Source organism: Hyperoodon ampullatus (assembly GCF_949752795.1).
Source record: "Hyperoodon ampullatus genome assembly, chromosome: 9".
In the NCBI taxonomy this organism is placed as follows: domain Eukaryota; kingdom Metazoa; phylum Chordata; class Mammalia; order Artiodactyla; family Ziphiidae; genus Hyperoodon; species Hyperoodon ampullatus.
The window spans coordinates 33,310,325-33,329,311 of record NC_136922.1 but is presented as its reverse complement, the minus strand read 5'-3'; the positions used below and the strand labels follow the sequence as shown (position 1 = coordinate 33,329,311).

General features: G+C 36.1%; 1 protein-coding gene across 1 annotated transcript in view; it reads left to right on the top strand.

Annotated features, from left to right (window-relative positions):
- Positions 1-17,674, top strand: part of KLHL7 (kelch like family member 7) — a gene marked incomplete at both ends in the record, with an annotated part of 55,907 nt that extends 38,233 nt beyond the window's left edge. Inside the window, 4 exon segments of the mRNA XM_079710964.1 lie at positions 9,616-9,856; positions 12,410-12,611; positions 16,091-16,188; positions 17,391-17,674. Coding sequence (XP_079567090.1) covers positions 9,616-9,856; positions 12,410-12,611; positions 16,091-16,188; positions 17,391-17,674 — 825 coding nt within the window.
- Positions 17,675-18,987: the final 1,313 nt, after the last annotated feature.

Genomic DNA, 18,987 nt, shown 5'->3' with positions numbered 1-18,987 from the left:
AGTATATTTTGGTAGAAAATACTTTATCTTAAAGTAGATGTCTGCTTTGGTGTACAGTGGGGACAAGGAGAATCCTGATTTCATTTGGGAGACAGCACTGTTTTCAGAATAAGGCAAATATGGAATGACTACTAGCACTTTGTTTTTGGTCTGTAGTTGTAACACTTTCCTTAATTTTTTTTTTTAATTGGACAGATGAAAAACAAAAAGACGGATATTCTGCACGAGCCTGGAAATGAGACTGTAACTTCAGAATTCTCATTTGATGTTTTACTTTGCTCTTATAAATGGCACATTCCTAGTGCTCTTTTGTATACTCGGTCACAAGTTTTTAGACTTTCAGTGGAAAAATTTAAATAACTGAGGATATAACTACCAATAAAAACATCCTCATTCCATCAGTTATTACTTTATTCCCTGATGCTGACACCATTAGAATCCCATTACAATATTTATTAAATATTTCTATTAGAAGTACCAACCTCTCCTTTCTTTCTGCTAAAAACTTCATCTTGAAAATATCACCATTTACTATTATTTATAATATTTTAATATAAGTTGGTTGTCTTTATTATTTCTAATATTAAAACAATTGGGAAGGCTGATTTCATTATAAGTTATTATTATTTACCTTGAATCTCCCAAGGTGAACATTATTTCATTATTTCAGTAGACTGCTTAATAATAAGTACTGTATAGGAATTGTTTTAAAATTCTTGAACTTAATATTTTCAGAGATGCTAAAATGGTTTTAACTGTCATTAAATGGAACCCACTGATGTGTGTCCTATACCAACCCAAAATGATTATTTTCACTGAATTGATCTCCTTCAGAGAGACAACTTAAGCAGTACTACTTAATTGAATTATCTAGAATTAAGCCAACTTCCCTATAAACGATTATCTTTAGATATTCCTTGGATATTGCCCATGAGAGGTGGCAAATATTTGTATTAACTGCTGACTGAAAAAGGATAAGAAAGAAAATCTTAACATTTTTTCTAGTAGATAAGTAGATAAAGGAGTGGATAAAGAAATCTTGGGTTGCTGTATTGAATTGAAATGATACTCTTCTTGTCAGGGCCCTTTCACGAAGCCTGCTGAGTCTCCCCTCCCCCGCCTGTACCTCTTTTTAAAGTTTTCAAGTGCTTGTTGATTTACTAAAAGTTATTTTTCTGAATCCAGTGCTCTGTTCTCTTAGGATTGGTGTTCTCAAATTGTAGTATGGGAACGTTTTATGATATCGATGCCAAATAAAAGTTGGCTTAATTGACCAGATTATTTGGACTATTCTTGTCAGTGAAATGATCAGCTTTGAGGGCTTAAAACTTTGTAGGGGTCTTGGCTCACCACTTTCATATGGTGGAGAAATAGGAGACTATGGGACTTCCCTGGTGGTGCAGTGGTTAAGAATCTGCCTGCCAATACAGGTTCGATCCCCGGTCCGGGAAGATCCCACATGTCACGGAGCAGCTAAACCCGTGCACCACAACTACTAAGCCCACGTGCTGCAACTACTGAAGCCCGAGCACCTAGAGCCCGTGCTCTGCAACAAGAGAAGCCACCACAGTGAAGAGCAGCCCCTGCTCGCTGCAAATAGAGAAAGCCTGTGGCCAGCAACAAAGACCCAACACAACCCCTCCCCCCCAAAAAAAGGAGACTATGCTCTAGAGAAAAAGGGATTCTGCATATTCCCTGCCAAAACCAAACAAGGAGTAAGACCAGCAGAGTGAGGACTAGACCCTGTAAATTGCAAAGGCAGAAAACCATATTTTTTTTTTTTTTTGGTCTCACCACTGGGGCTTGTGGGATTTTAGTTCCCTGACCAAGGATGGAACCCAGGCCCTTGGCAATGAGAGCACAGAGTCCTAACCACTGGACCACCAGGGAATTCCCTCTTAGTACCTTTTCCTGCTTAAAACTCTGAAGTAGACTCATCACTGAGCTTAGTGTCTGGCCCAATGTGGGTAGTCAAGTTTGTGAGGATGAATGAACCAGTATAACTTTATATAATATTTCATAAGCAATTTTGTCAGTTGGTTTTATAGGACTGGATTTAAATATAGGTGGGCCCGAAATCAAAAGAAGTGAAGTTACTTTCAACACAAAACACACTTTCCTCTTGGAAATATTGTTTACTAAAGGTATCACAGTGCTTTTTCTCACAGTATCATAGCTACCTTCCCTCTTAAACAGGCCTTCACTAAGGAGACACTGTCATCAGGGTGGAAACTGGCAGTTATACGTTGCATGTGATTTTAAAAGACCCGTGTGTAAAAGAAGTGTAAACCTTGTAGGAAAATGGTGTTACATTAAAAAATTAATGAAGCTTTTGTAAGAGTGCATCAGTAGTGTTTGTCACCAGCAAAAGAGTGTTGTAGGAACAGTGTGCTGGAGTCAAAGAGTGAGTGCTGCTAAAATGATCAGGGGCACCTATAAGAAAAAGATATCCAAAATGGACAGCAGTAATCCCAGGTGGTTTGGACCTATAGCTGTGTCCCGCAGGGACTGACGTTGCTGGAATGCAAGTGTGGGTCAACATGGATATCCCTTAAGCTTCCTTACTGGTCAGTATAACAGACGCTGATGGTAAAAATCAATGTTCTTTACCACTTATGCACAATAAGTATTTCTCATACCTGATTGTTTGCAGGCAGTTTGGTTAGACAGATGGTCCTCACATTCAAGTAGAAGAGATTGGAACACATTCTGAGGTATATTCTCAGTAGAGTGCCTTCCTAGAATGTCTTCCAAAATAGGAGTATTGAGGGCCTCTGTTTTGTTTTGTTTTCAAGCATCTCCATAACACACTTTTGTAGTTTTGTTGTAAAGTCAGCCTCACAGCCCTTTTACCCTACAAAGGTGCAGTACCTGAAGTTCCCACCTTCAGGGATCAGTTTCCTTTTGTGTTTAGTCACTGTGCCTGCAAAAAACCCCAGTAAAAATACGACTCACCAAGAGAGGGATGACTTCAGACTCTCTGTAAGCCACAGCCAGCCATAATTATTATAAATTAACAGATCAGTCCCCTTAAAGGACAGAGAGGGCAGAAACAAAGCTGTAGGTATTTGATTGAGGGCCACAGGTGGGAAGGGATAAGGAGACTAGGGATGATAAATCTGTGTGGTGATGTTTTAATTTAAAGGACTCTCGTCATCCTGGAATTAGCTGGAGGGTAGTGGCTACATAAATGCAGGGCTAGGGGGTAAGAGGCTGAGGGAAACCAACAGGGAATGAAATAAATATTTACTATACCATGTCATTGAAAAATTACTGTTGGCTACCTTTGGTAATTGTTCATATGATGACCCAAAGGCACAGTAAGATCTTTTATCCTAGAAGTATTAAATCATGTTCAGATAGGTTTCTTGTGATATTCTTTGAAAATTGGTGATCAGTATAAGAGAAAGCTAACCTCAGTTGCTATAAACAACAGCAGATTGTACCATAGCATATTGTACAGTTAGCTGGTTATAAACTGCAGTTTGAACAAATATTTTGTCATATATTACCAGTATGACAATTCATCTAGAATTTGAAATTTTGGGGTTGGGCTGCAGCAAGGATTATGAAGGAGTCAAACTCAAAGTGTATGAGATGTATACAAGCTTGAAGCAATTAGAGAACACAGAGGCTGAGGTTGGTGAAGCTGCCACTGAATGTAGCCAATTAAAAGTCCCAGTATGGGATAGGTAATGACAGCCTTGGTGGTCTAAAAAGAAGAGATTCCCCTGGGTTGAATTTGTCCATGGAAGCTTCATGGAAGTTTTCTTGAGGGACACATATTGGTAGAGTTTAGATAGGAAGAAAGAGAAAGAAAAGAATATATTGAGTCCTAAGTATGAATATATGTTTTTGGTTTGATAAGTATGAGTATTAAAACTTTTCATAAAATGCATACAAAGTATTATTTAACTGAATGGAGTCTAACTTTTTGCTTTAAAAAAAAAAGAATTTAGATATAGGTGGAAGAACTGAAGGGCTCAGCCATTGGTCTTTTTTCTTTTGTGAGACCTTTTTTTTGGTCCCTTGTCTTCCTTCCTCCCTCCTTTCCTTCCTTCTTTCCTTCCTTCCTTCCTTTATTTCTAAAAGAAAGAAGCTGTTTTGGAGAAAGAGCGTTTCAAGTCTAGGTATCGGAGCTTAGGCAAGTCAGCCTTTCTGAACTTCAGTTTTCTGGTCTATTAACAGAAGGTTTAAATCTTAGGATGTGCGTGAATATCAATTATGTTCATTTGACTCTTGAATCTTCATTCACTGAGCCTCTTTCTCCCTGCCATCCTTAAGTTTTTCTCATTTTCCCATATTTAAATGTAAAAAGGCTTACCATCTCCATTTTGGTTTTTTTCTTTACCCTGCCTAACTCTTCCAAACCTCCTGACTGGGTGCATTATCTCCTATACTCCACACATCTGAGACAGAGTTGATGTTTGTCCCATTGGTGAGAACATTTTATTAAATGAGTATGTTACTGCATTTTGAGATTTGAGAGAATCATTTAAAGTATAATATGCCTTCCTGTGCCAAGATAAAAAATTACACGTCAAAGTTCATCTAAAGGCAAATCTTGTCATTGAGATATCTGGCAAGGTGCTAGTGCAGAGATGCTCCCCTGCTATTTCATGTATTTTTCTACTGAAAGGACAAGAGCTGATATTGAGCATAACACTCATATCAGGTTTTACTTTTGAACTGAGTTTCATCTCACTTAAATTTCTGAGTAGATTTGAGTTGTGTGTCTTGGTGGTATGGTTTTAGTTTGAGAGTGGAGGCGGGAGAACATGTTGTGACTTTATAAAACAGTCGTGATTCTTAATTAGTAATTCCCTTTGAGCTGGTGTCTGGCCTCACTTCCCACTCCTTGCTAGTTTTAACTGATCAGTAGCTGGGAACTGCCCGTTTATATGTTCACTGTTCCTGAGTTTATCTAGCAGCTTACAGTAGCACAGTCACGCCCTGCCCACCCACCACCCCCCCCCCAATTGTGGAAGCCTTTTTTCTAGCTGTGATGCTATGTTTTATGAAGAACTTAAGTTACAAGAGTATTTTCTTCCAATGGCTGATTATTAAATCACTTTCTGGACTTTGGGAGGTTAATATGTTTACAGAAATATCTGTGTGATCCCATTGAAAATGAGTGCATTTCAAAGTGGGTGCAGCCTAGGAAATTAAGCACAATCAAGTGTTCACTTCTAAAATACTAGAGTGCCCTAACAGTGTGCTATTTGGAAGGAAAGCAAAGACTGTTTCTGATCCATCTTGTAGTTGAAATTCAGCCGCAGAGTATAATAGCTATTTAAGTGTTTAAATTTTTAAAGCCTTAACTTAAATTACTTTTAAGTCCACATTTCTGTTAAAACATTTAGTACTATTATAAGCATCTGATGTGAGAAGTTGTTTTCTTTGTACCATGCTTTTGGTACTACTTGCCTAGTTGTTGTATTTACTTTTTCTGTTTAAAAAAAATAATATATGCTCATTGTAGAAAATTCAAACATAGCAAGATAAAAAGGAGAAAGCCAAAGTGCTCCCAGCATAACAGACAGTCATCAGTAGTTGGTGAACATCATTCCAGTCCTCTCATTTTTTTTTTAATTTGGAATTTTTTATTTTTTTAATTTTATTTTTTATTTATTTTTCTGTTTTGGCCACACCTCGTGGCATGCAGAGAGCTTCCCTGACCAGGGATCAAACCCATGCCCTCGGCAGTGGAAGCATGGAGTCTTAACCACTGGACTGCCAGGGAAGTCTCCAGTGTTCTCACTTTATATATGTGGGATCATGCCATATGTGCTATTTTACAAAAACTTTTTTTTACTCTCAGCATTTATATTGTGGTGGTATTTTCATGTCAATGAAAATACCATCCTTTTGAAGGGCTGTGGAGTATTCCTCATAAGGATATATAATATTTTGACTTATTTGTAATAGTGACTGTTTCTGTTTTGTAAGTAAGTTCATTTGTACCATTTTTTTAGATTCTACATTATATGTGGATATCATATATTTGTGATATCATATATTTGTCTTTCTCTGTCTCACTTCACTCAGTATGACAATCTCTAGGTCCATCCATGTTGCTGTAAATGGCATTATTTTGTCTTTTTTATAAGCCACAGTGTTTTGATGTACTTTTCATGACACTGCTTCTAGGACTGTTGTGGCATCTGGCATATACCTCCTCTCTCCCCTAGCTTTGCTTGATTTTTCTCTCAAAATGATGCAAAATAAAGTTCTCAAGTCTTAAAAAGTTTCTTTCATTTTGCATTTTGGTTGTCTTGATTATTATTAAAATTTACATCTGTAGTGTTTCTATTATTTGAGGATTCATGTGTTTTCAGAATAAAGATTATATAAAATCAATCCTTACTCTCAAGGAAAATAGAAGGCTGATGTTTTTACCCTAAGGCATTTGGAGAAAAATATTACAGCCCTTCAACTCAAGAAGGGCTTTCACTTTCACTTCCTGTAGCAGTGTCCTACAGCTGAAAAGTCACACAAGACAAGATGTAATGGCGTACTCAGTCATCAACTGCAGACTTCAGTGTGGTGGGGATTCAGAAAAAGGAAATCAGGGAAGCTTGCAAAAAGAAAAGGAGTCTTGAGCTTGAAAAAAGTCTAGAATGTGATATATCACAGCAGAGGCAAGAAAGACTGCCTGGGACCAGGAAAGACAGGACTTTATACATGGGTATGGCTGCATATATATGTGTGGATGCATACATGGCTGATGTGTCAGAACTTAAGAAATCCTTCTACCTGTGTTTTTTCTAAGCTTTCCGGTTTTCTCATTTTCATATCTTCTCAGCAGCTAAGCATAGAACCTTGCCTGGAATAGGTACTCAATAAAAACTGCATTAAATTATATTTTTAGGATAACAATTTCCTGCCCACACACATACACTGTGACTCTAGTGCTATTCATCCATCTGTTACTAACATGAAAGCTCCATGCCCCTCTAGCTTTGCCTTGTAGCCTGTGAGTGCTGGGAGCCATAAGTAATTCTTCCTCCACCTACAGGCCCCAGGTTGGGAGTGGTCCCATGACTAGAATAAAACCTGGCAAAGATATCCACTGAGCTGACAAGCCTGACTTCCCATCTGTTTTTTTCCCCTCTCTGCTTGCTTCTTCAACTGCACACATCTCCTAGGTAGTATAACAAGTTATTAAAGGGCAAACGTTAAATCACATTCTCAGTACTTTATTTTGGATGGGGGGTAGATTGAGGGAATTGGGTAGATTTCCAAGGGAGGTTGGCCCATACACGCACAGAAAAAAAAGACCATAAGCTCCCCTGTGTACAACCAAAGGCAGATATGCTCAAACATAGGTGCATTTAACACCTGACAGGTATATTTAATGAGCCCAAATGTAAAGCATTACATTTTATCTGAAATGAAGTCTATTTTGCATTCCAGGTAAAAAGAAAGATATTTCACTTACCTGTGTAGAAGATGAACTGTTAGGCAGAATATTATATATAGCTAGTATTTATCAAGCATAGTGTTTAACATATACGGTGACCAATGACAGTATTGGGAGAGTTGGAAAAGATTTAAAAACTTGAGGACTTCTAGAGAAATGAGAGCCCACATTGCAAGTAGATAGAAACATGTGCCTATTCCCGTGTTACACACACACACACACTGCAGACACACAAGCTAATCAGTTTTCCCTTGGGCTTAGAGTTCCGAGAGAGCAGTGCATTTTAATTCTTAAATATGAAGTATAACCAAGTCCTGTATGACTTATGATCATCCATTCCCTGCTCAGACCCTTGAGTAGTATTGGAAAGTTAGAATTATTCTGTTACCAAGCTCTTTGAAATTATTTCATTCTTTGGAACCTCATAATCTTAGTGTCTAAGTGTTTAAGCTCATCTAGCTAAAAGAAGTAGTATATTGTTTTTTTTTTAGTTCCAGCTTCTACCGGGGCAGTTCTTTTTAATTTGAAGAGTATCAGGTCTTGGAGACCATTTCAAAGAATATCTGACCAACTTTCTCATCCTGAAATTAAGGAAGAGTTTAGAAAGATAATGTTCTTAAGGATGTCTTTAGAAATTATGGGAAATTTTGGATATTTCTAATAATATCAAATTAATTGGGTGTAAGAGTGGCAAGACTTGAGATTCACTAAGTTAATGTACCTTATTAATGAAATTGTATTTCTCTGCTAATGAACCTGGTCAGGTAGGAGCTATGAGTAGATTTGCATAATATATAAGAGAGTAATTTTGTTTACTTTTGAGGTATTGCTCCCTGTAGGATGTTTTATCACTTACTTTTTTTCATTCTGTGGTACACAGTTTCCCCAAGAAAACACATTTTTAAAATATTCTTCCTCAAATAAAAAAAAAAAGAAAAAAAATATTCTTTCTCAGTTTTTCAAATCCATTGAGTAAAACCGAAGCTTCAGGAAGATGTTACATTTATCCTGCAGTTTTGTGTGCCTACCAATAAAAATACCACTGAGTAACCCAGGGGGCTTCATAGACCCTAATTTGAGAAGAAGAAAGGGATTAAGGCTCTGTTTCTCTGGTCACCTAAAAGGCAGAATGTTTATCATCACTAGAAGTCAAGATATTCTCAATCAGGGACTCTTCTTTTTCCTAAGAGACCATTTCTTACGTTCTATGATGCTTTGATCTAATTCAGTGCGTGCCTGAAAAACAGGACATTAGCATGATAGATATCAAATTTTCCCAAAAGGAAATCCACATTAATAAATCACACACAGTGCTTTGATTGATGAGATTGGGACTTGTTTCGATTTCTGTCTGGCCCTAATTATTTTCAACCATTTTCAGAAAGCAGCAGGAACACTGTAACTTCCTTGCTTTAAAAGGGGGAGGATCCAACAAGCTATAACTTTGGGAGCACTCCCCCACATATTTACATAGAAGAAGGGCACAGGTGTCCTTGGATGTCATCAAACATAGGAATCAGTGGTGCTGTGAACAGCCTTTATTGTGAAGTACTGATAGGTGCCCATTGCTTCTCATTGAGAAGAAAAAAGTTGTTTCCAGACTACTCAGGTTATTCAAGTATTTCATAATGTCACAGCTTTAAGAGTCTGGCTGACTATACTGGCTCACCTGAATATTTACAGAAAATTAATATCTCTCAGAAGTCTACAAAATGCCTTCTGGCTTTACACATTAGTAGGTTAATGGCAGTTAAAGCTTCAAATTATCCATTGATTCTTCATATCCCTATACATCCGGCAAAGAAGGGATGCACATATTTACATTTGAAAAAAAAATCTTTCTTTAATTAACAAAACTGCTTATTTTAGTATTTTCTTGTATTGTTATCCTCAATAACAGAAGGAATAGAAGACTGGGTGGTGGTGATACATACAAATGTATTAAAGTTTACTTTAAAGCCAGAAAAGACCCAAAGCCGTCACTGTCTTCCTCTTGCCTTCTGCCACGACTAACCAACATTCTGAAGAAATCACGCAAGATTAAATAATAGTCTAAAGCCAAACATTCTTATATGTACTCTGATAAATTTAACATATTCTTATGTTTTATATGTTCTCAATTATATCTTTGCTTCATCCTTTTCTATTATAGTTTTCCATTACTGAAATCTTCCTATCCTTTCCTGTTACAGGATTATAGCTGGACAGACATCCGCTGCCCCTTTGAAAAACGAAGAGACGCAGCATGCGTGTTTTGGGACAATGTAGTTTACATTTTGGGTGGCTCTCAGCTTTTCCCCATAAAACGAATGGACTGCTATAATGTCGTTAAAGATAGCTGGTATTCCAAACTGGGCCCTCCAACACCTCGAGACAGCCTTGCTGCCTGCGCTGCAGAAGGCAAAATTTATACATCTGGAGGTTCCGAAGTTGGTAAGGACTTATTCAGTATTTGTGTGTGCTTTAAAGCTGAGGGTCTTGGCTTTCATATTTAAACAAAATTGGTATTATTTGTCCAGATACTTTTTGACAAATTTAAATACATATCTGTCATATTTTAGAGCACATTTCCCTGAAGGTTTACCTTACTCTTTATAAGTCATTAATTTACGAGAACTTCAACTTCCTAGATAATGTTAACTGTCCATTTTTTGTCATGACAATGGTTTCATTGACGTCATCTGGATTTTAGCTTCTCTGTTGCCATCTGGATTAGTTATTTTATATATGTAATATTATTTGCTTTAAAGATTTTGGAGTTTGGCTTACTCATAGACCCACATTCAGGCTTTTAAAATCTGTATTATCTTTGCTTTCTTTGTATCAGAAAAAAGTAAGAATAATCTTTTTCATTTGCTTTATTCTTTAACTTTGTTTTTTTCTTTTGGGTGCGTCGGGTCTTCGTTGTGGCATGCGGGATCTTCGTTGCGGCGCGTGGGCTTCTCTCGAGTTGTGGAGTGCAGGTTTTCTGTCTCTAGTCGTGGCACGTGGGCTCTGTAGTTAGCAGCACTCGGGCTGTCTAGTTGAAGCGCTTGGGCCTAGTTGCCCAACCAGGGGTTGAACCTGTGTCCACTGCATTGGAAGGCAGATTATTTACCACTGGACCACCAGAGAACTCGCTATTCTTTAACTTTTTAGTGTAATGATTGGTAGTGGTATCTTAAGCTTATTGATCAGAACAGGGTGTGGGTATGGGTATAAAAACCTTTCTCATTGACAGATAATTTGTAAGTGTCCACTAGTGTTCATTTATTAAATGAATAATTTTTCTAAATGAATATTATAGGTGCAGACTAGCTTTTATATGCTTTCGTCTTTTCAAGTAATTTCTTTAGCTAAATAATGGGCTTATAAAGAAAACCAGGAAAACGAAGTAAATCTAAAGTATGGAATTTAAACGTTGTCTGTTTGTTTTCTTTTATGATTTTTATATTAGCCCAAAGACTGTTTTACTTTTGGTCAGCATATTTATTTGTTTTAAGTTTCTACCCCCACTCCCACTAGATGCAAAATGAATACAAGAAAGATTATGATTTTCTAAATGTGACTTAAGAGGTGACCTTTCCCCCTTTTTTAAAGCATTCTCACAGAATGTCTAATACAGCATATTTCAAATACAATAAATCCTAAATATAGTAGGAATTGTTTTATAGATATCCTTTTTTTGTGGAAAGTATAGTAGATAACTTCATTTCTTTAGCATTTACTGTCAGTTTTTCACTTAAATAGTAACTTTTTTTAATCTGCTATATACTGTATATTTCCCTTTAGTGTCAACCAACTGGATCTACCAAATTTGAAATGTTTAAAAAGTTAAAAAGAAGTTACTGTTAGTCATGACTATTACTTCTTCTGTTTGTTACTCTTTGAACTTTGCTCTTCATAGGCTTTGGTTTTGATAGAGACTTATAAGGGTGTTATTGCTTTTAAGCGTTAGAAAAGTCCAGAAAAGTGGGAGGGGAGCAATAATTTGATAAAGTTCTAGCTTTGTTCTTCTTGGGAAAGAAAAAAAGCACTTGATCTTTTTTTTTTTTTTTTTTTTTTTTTTTTTTTTTTTTTTTGCTGTACTCGGGCCTCTCACTGTTGTGGCCTCTCCCGTTGCAGAGCACAAGCTCTGGACACGCAGGCTTAGCGGCCATGGATCACGGGCCCAGCCGCTCCGTGGCATGTGGGATCCTCCCGGACAGGGGCACGAACCCGTGTCCTCTGCATCGGCAGGCAGACTCTCAACCACTGCACCACCAGGGAAGCCCAGCACTTGATCTTTAATGGTATCATTTCTAAAACTCTTTATTGAGCTCCTAAAATGTGCAGAAGTTGCAAAACAGGATGGATGTGTTTTGCCGTTAAAATGTATAATCAAAGTACACCAGAAACACATAACGATATTTTGAGTGTATATTCAAGAATGGACTGGCTTCTTTGAGTGTATATTCAAGAATGGAATGACTTCAGGGCCTACCCACACAACTGCTGAGAGCAGTCAGGAAGAACAGTTTTGTTAATGATGCAGTGGCTGTTGTAGAACATTAAATGACAAGCCTGAGGATACTCTCAGATAGTAGTCTTCATATTTTAAGGTATAGACTTACCATCTATAAACAGCTGTGTTTTTCCCCCTCTCTATAAACTTTTGAGGTTCAATTAATTCCCATCATGCATAACTGGGCTGGAAGACATACATAATGTTTCTTATTTAATTTGAAAATCTTTTGAAATCAAACCAATTTCTTTTTTTTTGTTTAATTACCGATTAATAAGTCTCTCCAACAGATCCTTTTCTGAATATTTTCCAAGGTCTATACAAACGGGTAGCTTTTTCTGAAACTATTTCTACGTTTTGTTGTTGTTGTTGATTGAGTAGAGAAAAGACTCTACAACCCTAAATTCTTTCCTCCAGTAATTAATGATTCAACTCTACAGTCAACTCACTCCAGGCCCACATACACACTAAGTTAAGCAAGATGGGGTCCTTTTCTTTTACAGGAAACTCGGCTCTGTATTTATTTGAGTGCTATGATACAAGAACTGAAAGCTGGCACACAAAGCCCAGCATGCTGACCCAGCGCTGCAGCCATGGGATGGTGGAGGCCAACGGCCTGATCTATGTTTGCGGTGGAAGTTTAGGGAACAATGTTTCTGGGCGTGTACTGAATTCCTGTGAAGTCTATGATCCTGCCACAGAAACGTATGTATCAGTTTAAAACTCTTACTACACAATTAATTGTATTCTATAAGCTCAATAGAAGAAGATGTCAAAAGGCAGAAGGAACCCAGCAGAAGGATTTTTGAATGTACTAGGGTCAGGGGCATGTTTATAGCCTTGACCCTTCCTCTACACCTTAAGAAATAGCTTGACCTTATACCCCATGGGAGCCCCTCTCTTTCTATTCCTGCTTGTGCAATAAATAAATGTGAATAAGAAAATATGACTGATTCATCAAACTCAAAATATTTTTGTTTGAGAGATCAGGAAGTGTAGAGAGGGGGAAACAATTTATGACCAGTAGTAAATTTGCCTTCAATTAGAAATATTATGTATTGGTTCCTGGCATTAATGAATCATACCCCTAGGTATAATGTCTTTTTTGAGTTTGTGCTTACTAAAGTATGTTTGGATTTATATTTATTAAATAAAATTATTCTTTTTAAAAAATATTTATTTACTTATTTATTGGGCTGCTCCATGTCTTAGTTGCGGTATGTAGGATCTAGTTCCCTGACCAGGGATCAAACCTGGGCCCCCTGCATTGAGAGCGCAGAGACTTAACCACTGGACCACCAGGGAAGTCCCTAAATAAAATATTCTTAAGTCAACTGGGAAGTAAAATAACTGCTTTTAAAAGGCAAAATACAAAGAAATAAATGGTTAGCCTGTTTTTCTGATCTTGTCATTAATGATGGAACCCATTCAATACAGCCAAAGGATATGAGCCAGTTATTGATAGTGGGGGGTGGTAAGTATAGTGTAATTAACTAACAGGAAAATAAACACAGGTGATGTTCCAGTCAGACCTTTTGTTGATAATCAGAAACATCCAAAGATCTTCAATAAGAAAATTAACTTGCTCGTTTGAAAGGATTGTTCTTCCTTTAGGAGAACAAGTTATTGGGCAAATATGTTCAACTTAAGTGTTATGCCAAAGAGCTGCACCAAAACTCTTGTGCTCAATTTTTGTATTTAGGAAATATTTCCAGGCTACAAAACATAGAAGTCTTCTACTCCAGCTATTGCTTTTATTAAATTAAGAGTAAAGATTTAATTATAAAATATGATTGCCATTTGCAGTTACTTATGCTTCCCACCTATTTTTGAAGGATTTAAGGAAGCAAAATCAGTAACTCCTTTCCCAAAGAAAAGTACAATTGCAATTGTTCTTTTCTCATTTTTTGCTCAACTAGTCACCCATGTTAGGGATAGAATTGAAAGAAGCTTATCTTGAAACTTATCTTTTGCTAAGTGTCTAGACTGGGAAATCTCTTGAGATCATCAAACTTAATACTTCCCAATGTTTTTTTAAACTGTACCTTTGTACTTGCCAGGGCACACTGGGGATACACCTTATCCTAATCCCATCATCCATCCATCGAGCTATCTATCCATCCCCTCTTGTCCTAAACCATAGGAGCAGGGTATATACCAACTGTCCTCCCTCCTATATCAGTCTCTACTTTACCTCCCATAAATCCTATACTCAAAAAGCATTACAGCATACTAGTTGGAAAACTGTAATCTCATTCATTCTGCTGCCTAATTATTGTTTCATTTCTAAAAAAATATCTTAGAGTAGAACCCATCCCATATGAACTCCAGGCTTCTAAATTCTGAGACCTTTATTCAGGCAGTATCAGTGTAAATCAATATATTCTTGTTTATAGTAGCAGAGAAAGAGTGTAAAGGGATTCTACAACTTCAATATTTTTTGAAACTAGGTGAATATAATCAGTTTGGGGAATATTTTAAAACTTACATAACTTAGCATTTCTTTTGTATATATTGAGCTTATGTATTAAATTTGAATTCTCTATATTCTCTAAATTTTCCTAAGTGAAAAGCTAGTGTGAATATAATTATCCAAATCTCAAAATGAAAGATGTTATATACTACTATGATTTCCTTTCTAATATGTTGTGTCCATCCAACGTATTTTTTGTAAGACTGTTTCTTCCCAATTTTGACAATTTTTAAAGTGTTTTTTAACTAGAATATGTTCGATTGGAAGCTAAGAAATGAAACCTATGGAAACAACACAACACAGTTTCCACAGTTAGAATTTTGAGGAAAGCTACTGAACACTAAACTCAGGTTGGAGAGGGCAGAGACCTAGTGCATACTCTGCATGTGAATTATAGGAGGAAGGAAGCGTGTTTCACGAAGTTCCTTAATTCTAAACCTTGAGGAGACTTACATATACATAAAACATTCTCTTATTTTATATCATAGACATATTTAGAGAAGAAAGGGGTATGTATATTGAATTTTTCCAAGTCAGATACTCTGTTTAACACACTTTGACAGCTCACTGTGTGGAGAGGCTGTGGAGGTCGAGTACTGGCTCTCCCACTTTCGAGCTGAATGCTGGTCTTTTCACCTGGAGGAGCACATGTGTTCGTCCTGAAAAACAGGAGGACTTACTTTAACTGAATGCTCAGGAAATGAGAGTGGTGACTGTCAAACCATTTTTAAAACAAACCAAAAGTATGTAAATATAAGGCAACAAGTTGTTGATATTTCAGAGTTCATCATTATGCTCTAATTATGTTTTGAAAAGTTAAATGTATTAAAGTATTTAAAAGAAGAGTTATAAATAACCATATTAGAGCATTACACTTATGCCAAATTGCCCTTTTTTTGTTTTTGTTTGGAGTCTTTGGATTTATATCAGCTGTTAAGAGCTGTGTGCTGATACCACCTTCACAATCACAAATGTCAGTTACCTGTATGGGAGTACATGCAAAAGAAGAGATTAATCTCATAGAAAACAATAACAAAATTGTGTGTTTAATGCTGCTACCTGTGAATTAGTATCCTTCAACACTTGTGTCCACATTTATATTCTCAATCTCTTTCTTTATAGTAGTGCCTGTGACCACAGCAACGTGCTAATAAGTTATTAAACGTGACAAAATGATAGGAGCTGCCTGAAGTTCTAAGTGTATATTTAAAGATGTCTGTGTGAATAGTAACAGATATGCTAATTTGCTGATTGCTAGAGGCCCATGACAAATTTGTTTTACTTACCCTATGTAAATATTAATTAAAACCACATGTGACTAAAACCATATTAGTACCTTATATTTTCTTACATATCTTCCCTGTTTTGTTTGTTACTGTTTTACAAGTTATTGTGAACTATAGGAAATGGATGTCTTCCAGAGACATGTTAATAGTCTCCAGATATCCTGTTTCCCATATCCTATTGGAGTTGAAAGGAATAAAATCCCTATTTACCCCACCTATAAATTACTGAAAACCACTGTTAAACTTTTGTTTTCTAGCTTTCCAGACGTGCATGCGCACATTTGTTTGTGTGTGTGTGCATGTGTACACATATGTGAGTGGTAAATGAGCGCTTACTTGGGATAACAGACCTTTCTTATAAATTCGTATGAGTCCTTTTACTTCTTGTGAACATGTATACTAAAAACTTTCCTTTGTTTTTTCAGATGGACTGAGCTGTGTCCAATGATTGAAGCCAGGAAGAATCATGGACTGGTATTTGTAAAAGACAAGATATTTGCTGTGGGTGGTCAGAATGGCTTAGGTATGTGAAGTTAGTTCATTTTTCAACTTTTGCAATGAATTTGCTGATATTTCCTTATCTTAAGTTATGAAAATGTTTCTTGATCACATACATCATTAGACTTTTTTTATATAGTTTCTGTGAACTAACGGTTTATGAAACATTGTAATATACGTTTAACATTTCTGTCCATGAATGTAGGTAATAGCCACCAGTCATTGTGACAGTCTCAGGTGGCTTTAGCACATTTCCAAATACCCTCTGGGGAATGGTATCACATTAGCTTAAGAACTATTGAGTGGGGACTTCCCTGGTGGTCCAGTGGCTAAGACTCCATGCTCCAAATGCGGGGGGGCCCGGGTTCGAGTCCTGGTCTGGGAACTAGATCCCACATGCTGCAACTAAGAGTTCACGTACCGCAACTAAAGATCCCACATGCCATGACTAAGACCTGACACAGCCAAATAAATAAATATTTAAAAAAAAAAAAAAAAAACTATTGAGTGACAGAAACATTTGAACTTTAATATAACTTTTAAAACTTTTTAACTTAACTTTTAGGACTTGTATCCAGACTCTGAATGGCAGTGTTTCCTAAACATTTTTAAACGTTGCATGAAAATATCAGTACTACTTTTTTAAATGAGTAAATTTGACCTTTTTATGTTCTTAAATAATGTACTAAAGAATCTTAAATAATTGCTTTTAATAATGTAGAATTTGGACTGAATCTATAGATAAGATTCCACAAAGCTTATTTTAGTCAGTACCTTTAATCATTACTTAAGTATAACAAAGAAATAGCTTTATTTCCTTCTTCTGTCTCTGTCCATTGCTGTTTTTCATAAGCTGCTGACAGATAAATGGTAGAAGGAAAAAGAAGGACATTTGAATGATTATAATCAAACTTAATCAGAAGGAAACTTCACTGGTCTACTTTTTAATTTTTCCAGAGCAGATAGAACATCTTTAATTTTATAGAATAAATATAAGTATTTATGATTCTAAAATGACAAATGAAAATTAAGTTAAATATCTGCTGTGTTCAAGTAAGAATAGGAATTTAAATGGTAGATATGTGAGGATTCATTGTAAAATTCTTACAACTCTTCTGCATGTTTGCAGTTTTTCATAATAAAAGGTTTGGAAAAAATACAAAGAATTATTACTTTAAGAGATCTTAGAATTGTTCATATAGCTGTTCACGTTTTATTCTTTTGAAGGTGGTCTGGACAATGTGGAATATTACGATATTAAATTAAACGAATGGAAGATGGTCTCACCAATGCCATGGAAGGGTGTAACAGTCAAGTGTGCAGCAGTCGGCTCTGTAGTTTATGTCTTGGCTGGTTTTCAAGGTGTGGGTCGATTAGGACACATCCTTGAATATAACACTGAAACAGACAAATGGATCGCCAACTCCAAAGTCCGAGCTTTTCCAGTAACAAGTTGTTTAATTTGTGTTGTTGATACTTGTGGAGCAAATGAAGAAACCCTTGAAACATGAAAAATGAGTGAACTTCAAGACTCACTGGAGACTCAAAAGTATGGCCACCATTGCTTTGTTCCAAGAGTTTGGTTACAAAGTTTTAGTTTGGTGTTCTTTTCAAGGAAGTTTCAAGTAAAGTAAGATTCCTATAAAATAGATTTTCTTTTATATGGGATTTCTTACTTCATTCAAAGACCATATTTCAGCTGACCACATAACCAAGAACATATCTAGCAAGAAAACTTGTAAAGTTATAAGCATTTGGTGAAAGTATGAATTCTTAAATGAATTTCACATTTGTAACTATGATTATGGCAGAATGGGGGATTGACTCACCATAGAAGCAACCTCATCTTAGCTCTAGATTCTATTTTCATACATCATAGAAGTGCTATGTAGTTAGGTCTGTTTGTTTCTGTTCAGTCAAGAACTAAGAAATAGTATGAATTGTAAGTCAAAGATAGGCAGTTCTGATGGAGCAGCTTAGTCTCACATAATTTTGCTTGTCTTCATTTGTTCCATTTAGTGCCAAATGTATTGCATTTTAAAAGCAAGCCAGGGTGAGTCAAAGCATACACTTATATCTCACAAAACTTCATAAACACATTGTGAGAGTTAAAAACGTACCCAACTCCTCATGAAATATATTCTATCCAATTAAATAATTCCATCTTTTTAACACAAAATGTCAAGCCTAGCACCCATTACTAATTTATATCACTTTTTTTCCCAGGGGTTAAAAAAGGATTATGCGTCTTCAGTGCTCACTCTGTTAAATAAAATCCAATCGTTATAAGAATTATTACCTAGCAAAAGAAAGCTACTTATAGCAAATTTCTAGGTCACTAGAATAGCACTGATAGTTATACATTTTGAACTTCTTACAGATTAGAAAGGTACATGATTTCTCTTCCTTAGCAGAGCACATCATTGATATTTGACCCAGTTGTCTCTAAAAGTTTTTTAGTTGAGTTAAATATTTGTCATCTTGTATTAATTGCTTATATGTGATCAGTAAATCTTTTACAAACCCAACTATTCATTTCTTTCCTAGTAATGTTTTGCCCTTTTACATTATGAAATGTATGGAGTGAGCCATGTAAAACTGTCACCATCCATGTTTTTACCTGGTAATATTAAATATTTTTAAACTTCAAGTAGACCACTAAGTTCATTCTTCATTTTAAATGTGTTAGGTAATGGTTGTTTTTTGAACTTGTGAAACAATGTTTCTCTTTAAATTTTTATTGTTTTCTTTATAACGGGGGTTATAAGCTTAAAACCTAAAAATGTTTAAATGAAAAAGGAATTATAAAAAGATTATGGTAGAT